General features: G+C 44.3%; 1 protein-coding gene across 1 annotated transcript in view; it reads right to left on the bottom strand.

The window, feature by feature from the left end:
* Positions 1-959: 959 nt before the first annotated feature.
* Positions 960-5,358, bottom strand: part of LOC105499759 (glycine receptor subunit alpha-4) — a 23,044-nt gene continuing 18,645 nt past the window's right edge. Inside the window, exon 9 of the mRNA XM_011772549.2 lies at positions 960-3,299. Within this exon, the coding sequence (XP_011770851.1) occupies positions 3,009-3,299 (291 nt within the window). The 3' untranslated portion in view covers positions 960-3,008. The remainder of the gene's footprint in view (positions 3,300-5,358) is intronic.

Below are 5,358 nucleotides of genomic sequence, written 5' to 3'. Positions count from 1 at the left end.
AAAGCTCTTTTTGCTTTGCCTGTGAATTCTGGGAGAACAAGAGGCTGTGGTTGTAGAATGAGGCAATAAAAGATGACAGACCACTGGTTTTCCAGAGAGCAGAGCAAACCGAAGGGAAGATGGAGGCACTGATAGCCTTAACAACAACTGAATAAATAAAGCGCTTTCCCTGGAAAAATATATGTATAAAATATTCAGCTGGCATTAAATATTAAAAATGAATTAATGAAAACACCCAAAACACTTTATTTATGTAGGAATTTTTGCCCCTTTAAAAAATGCTGTTTTAAATCTCAGCATCACTTCAGATGTGATCTAGGCAGAAGGTAGTGTGGCCTCCGGAGGGGTAAGTACTATAAGAATGATGATAAATGGAAGTAACCTCCAAGTGAGCCTCCTGTGACCTCCTGCCGATTCACTGTGGTAAGAAGGGTCCAATTTTTATTCTATGATTGAGAGATTGCTAGGTGACAGATGCTCCTAGGGAGATCCAGTATTTCCCAGCCCCTGTACATATGTTGAAAGGGTGAGGAAAATTAAAGTCATTTGCACCTGATTCTGACACCATGCATCTCCCTTCCCTTCTTGGGGGTTCTGATGGGGAGGAATTAACACCTTCCACCTGGCATTGCCTCTGACTAGCTTTGTGTGCTCCTGTGGGTTATTATGTTGGTTGGTACTTTGGCTTCTTTGGCTCCCAGCACCAGCTGATGCCCTGATCTGAGTCCCAGTTGGGCAGGCTCTATTGCTCAGTGCTGTAGCTGTCTCCAGGGCATTGTTCTTGAGACTTCCAACAGGGCAGATTTGTGCAGTTGGCCCATCTGGACAAGATCTATAACAAGTAGAGCTCTGTGCAATAAGCTCATCTCCATAGTTCACCCTCCCTGCTACCCCCGCCTTCGGGCTGCAGCAGCCTGACACCCCAGCCCCTCCATGGAGAGTATCAAAGAGATGCTCTCTGCTCCTTTCAAAGGAGTATTGCTTGTGGCCTCTCATTGATTGGCACTACCTGGGCAGAAATAGGAAAACAGGGGTTTTCTGCCCTTCTCAATTCAATCTGCTCTCTTATGCCAGTTATTTTGTTTTAAATATCCTTGGCACCAGAGTTATAATACTGCCAATAAAAATAATTTCTGGACCAGCTACCCTGGTCAGCTCAGAATGCTCTTCTCAAAACTAAGAGACAGGCAAGAGGACTATCTCAGTGAACAGGAAAGAGCAGACAAGCGCAATAGGAAAAGGGATAAAGACAAAGTCAAGCTGTTGGTTTGATTATAGGATTTGCTTTCATCATTGGATTTATTGACTTTCAATTTGGATCACCATATGGAGGGAGGGAGGGAAGGAGAAAGAGAGAGAGAAAAGGAGAGAGAGAGAAAGAGAGAAGCAGAGAGAGAGATTGGACTTATGTGCTTAATTATTCTAGGTTCAGGGAAAAGGACAAGATGTCTAAGAGATCATTTGATCACTTCTTTCTTCCAGTGTCAGTTCCATAGTTTAATCTCTCCTGTTCCAGTTGCTCACAGTTGGTCACTTCAAAGGTCTCAATGTGCCAGGCACATGCTTCCGCATGTCCCAGTGGTATGTCAGGCCTGAAGTGGGCTTTTCCACACCAACCCTCTCCATTCTGGCATTTCTGGTAGCTTCAACTGACTTCTACACCTACTCACTGCTTCTCTTTGTGGAGCAAGAAGGGTGAAGAAGCAACTCTGAATTATGGCTCTTTAACTTCTACAACTGCTACCCTGATGTTGGTCAAATCAATGTTGATCTAGTATAGGGGTCCTCTACATGCCTAGTTCCTCCCCAGGAAACTTGAAGCCCATTCTATCCTTAACAAGGTTGCAGTGGCACCATTTACTCACCAAAAGGAGATGAAGGACCGGTTGGAAATCAGGGGCCCTGGAAAATAGAGACTTTGGAGAGAAAGAAGAAACAAATGAAAGCCCAGCCAGCAAAAGACACTCTGTGAATAGTTTCTCTATGCTACTCCTCCTGGGTTCCACTACCTTGGAGCTCACTTTTCTCTAAAGTTTTCTAGCATCATCAAGTAAGTTTCTTAAAGAACAAATATTTTTCTCTTTTTACACTCCCCAGCTGTCCAACAGACCCTGCCACCATGCTAGTTAATTAGGAAACAGAACGAATATTTCTGAGACCAGAATGTTCTGGTGGACCTGGAAGGGCAGTCTTTTTGAGAGCCCAAAGTCTCTACCCCAATTCTGACAGTAATTTCTGGACCAGCTACCCTGGTCAGCTCAGAATGCTCTCCTCAAAACTAAGAGACAGACAAGAGGAATATCTCAGTGAACAGGAAAGAGCAGACAAGCGCCACAGGAAAAGGGATAAAGACAAAGTGTGGGGCTTCCCAAGAGCCCCTCTCTGTTGGGGCTGAACACCTCTCTGTTGGGCCATATAGTCGCTAGCCCAGTGCAGCCTATGACTGTTCCAACCTTGTCAAGAGCTGGGGAACCTGTGGCTTTGCCTTCCTCTCACTGCGCGGAAACCTGACTGGGCCCCACAGGGCGGTACTTGTGGACAGGAAAAACTCCCCATTTGAATCTGCAGCAGAAGGGACAGAGGACAGAGTAATGACCAGGCTCTGGATGGGAGGTAGCAGGGGGAGAAGTGGTGCAGATTAAGATGACAAATGCCAGAATCTAGTAGCAGTGTTCTGAATATTCTCCACTGGAGTATTGGAAAACAGAGAGGCTCCAGCAAGAGAATAAGGTCATCCTGGCCCCAGGAATGTGGCCAAACCTTAGTCTCATGAGAAATGGGAAAGTATGGAGAAAATATGGACTAGGGTAGATAAGCCATCTTTTTAAGTACAGCCGCCATTGGCACCATGCAGTATAGGCCCACATAGCTTTGGGACTGGTAGTTGAAGTTCTGAGTGGGAGATCAGGAAGAAACTGTCCAAGCCCTAATGGAGTCTAATTGAGGGAGAAAGCCCACCCAGGAGGAAGCAGGAGGCCAGCAGCAGGACTCTATAGCTCCCACCCTGTTCACAGAGCCTGGTGGATATCTTCTGACCGTAGCACTTTATAGACAACCCAGTAGAAGATATTGAAGATGAGGAAAGTGAAAGGGAAGACAGCCCGGGAGATGGTGTCAATTCTCTTGGCTCGGTCCACATAGAGTTTCCGCATGGTTTCTCCTTCCCTTAGAAGAGGGGCTGGAGGTTGGGGACTATAAATGCCAGAACCTTCCATTGGACCTCCCTCTCTTGCCTGCAGGCAGTGGCCCAAGCCATAGCCATGGAAATAGAAACGACTTTCTTGGATGATATCTTCCTCCTGGAATTACAAGGAAGAAAAGGCAGAATTTGAGGTCAAAGCTCAAAGGCAGAGGGATAGAGAACAGACCACACATCAATATCTCATAGGGGATGTTATGCAGACAAGGTGCCTAGGGTACACAGGCCCACTACATGCTTTTTATGGTCACAACACTAGTCATGAGATAGATGTATGCTAAGCAGCTATACGTGCTACATATGGTGTATGTTATGATTCCATTGCAGATAGGCTCCAAGCCACCCATGTAAAATGCAAAACATCATTTAGAGCCATCTAAAATCCAGCGAAGTGCCACCGCTGTGAGAGGACATCTCAATGTCAAGTTATCTCTGACTGGTAATAAACAAAACAACAAAACTATTAGATAGTGAAGCTGAGTCTTAGTAAACTCGACTTTAATGACTTTCAAAAGCTTCAGAATTCATTCCCCTTTTGTATCATATCTTTGAAAATTTATCTCAATTTACAACTGAAAATTCCAAAAGTTTTAAATAACCCAATGAGTTATCCAAATTAGGATAAAGCTGATCACTTTATTGCAGATATGTGTGCTACTCTGCAAATCAGCAAATTTGACACAGGGGTCAGTACATACAGGGTAATTTTTATTACCCAAGGCACATTCCATTCATATATAATGTGTGCATTATGACAAACAGATGCCCAGTGAGGGGTAAATTTTATATAAGCACTAAGTAATGAGGCAGACTGCCAAAAATCCATTTTCCAATAGTTAGCTGACAACCTTCAGTAGCTAAACACAGCTGGGAGCCAGGAAGTAGGGACAGAAAGATAAAGTTGAGAGAGAAAGACAGAGAGAGAGAGAGAGAACCAAAACCTCTGAGTGTCAATAGAGGGAGCTTTACTTATATGAGGCCCTCAGGCCCCCATTCACAGCCTATTTAGTCTTATTTTATATGCAACCCTAACAAACCTAATTTTATTTACTTCTAAAGGACAGAGTTGAGAAATCCTTCCTTCAAAGATGGTGGTAATTTCTTAAAGTATTCATGGTTTTAGAGTCAAAATTTCAGGTATCTAAGAAATCACCTGAAGTGCAATGGCCCCTTGGAGGACGATGCAAACTGTCATTTCAGTTTGTCCAGGACGGAAAGGGTTCCTGAGACTTGGGTCTTTCAGGGCTGAAACTGGGGAAGTGCAAGGCAAATTAGGAAGAGTTGGTCATCCTATGGCTACCTGAGGTATTTATTATAAATTATAAGAAAAAGATATGCGTATATTGTATAGGTATGACATAGATATATGCAAAATGTGGATAAAGTAGATTTTAAACACTCTGTCCCTCTCAGTTAGAGGGACACCACAGGGTCTTTATCATGGGCCCTCTGCAGCTATAGCAACACATTGAAAAATGGCTTTGCCAGGCACGGTGGCTCACACCTGTAATCCCAACGCTTTTGGAGCCCGAAGCGGGCAGATCACGAGGTCAGGAGTTCAAGAACAGCCTGACCAATATGGTGAAACCCCTTCTCTACTATAAATACAAAAATTAGCTGGGCATGGTGGCAGGCACCTGTAATCCCAGCTACTCAGTAGGCTGAGGAATCGCTGGAACCTGGGAGGCGGAGGTTGCAGTGAGTGCAGATCACGCCATTGCACTCTAGCCTGGGTGACAGAGCGAGACTCCATCTCAAAAAAAAAAAAAAAAAAAAAAGAAAAGTGGCTTTGTGTATGAGATGTTGGTGTTACAGGTCCTAGTAACCCTTGATGATGACATGACTAGAAGCTGACCTGTCATCATAAAGACAGGCCTTGGTTCACCTCATATGTATTCTGTAATTCATTTTTACACTATTCTGACAGGGGAGGTTGTGCTGGACCCATTTTCGAGGTGAAGAACCAGAGGCAAACAAAATATTTTGCAATAATTTTAAAATGAGGGGAGTAAGTAAAATGGTTTTCTCCCTTGATTTCCAGTTCAGGGTCCTTCAGATAACCCTGTTCCCCAGTACTCAACCTGATTCCCTGAGCCCCACCCCGGCTAGAGGATGTAAGCAAAAGATGTTGGCAAAAAAGCTCTGAGGGGGAAAGTTGG

Source organism: Macaca nemestrina, chromosome X (genome assembly GCF_043159975.1).
Source record: "Macaca nemestrina isolate mMacNem1 chromosome X, mMacNem.hap1, whole genome shotgun sequence".
In the NCBI taxonomy this organism is placed as follows: Eukaryota; Metazoa; Chordata; class Mammalia; order Primates; family Cercopithecidae; genus Macaca; species Macaca nemestrina.
Note: the sequence above shows the minus strand (reverse complement) of the source record. Positions and strands in the feature narration are given on the sequence as shown.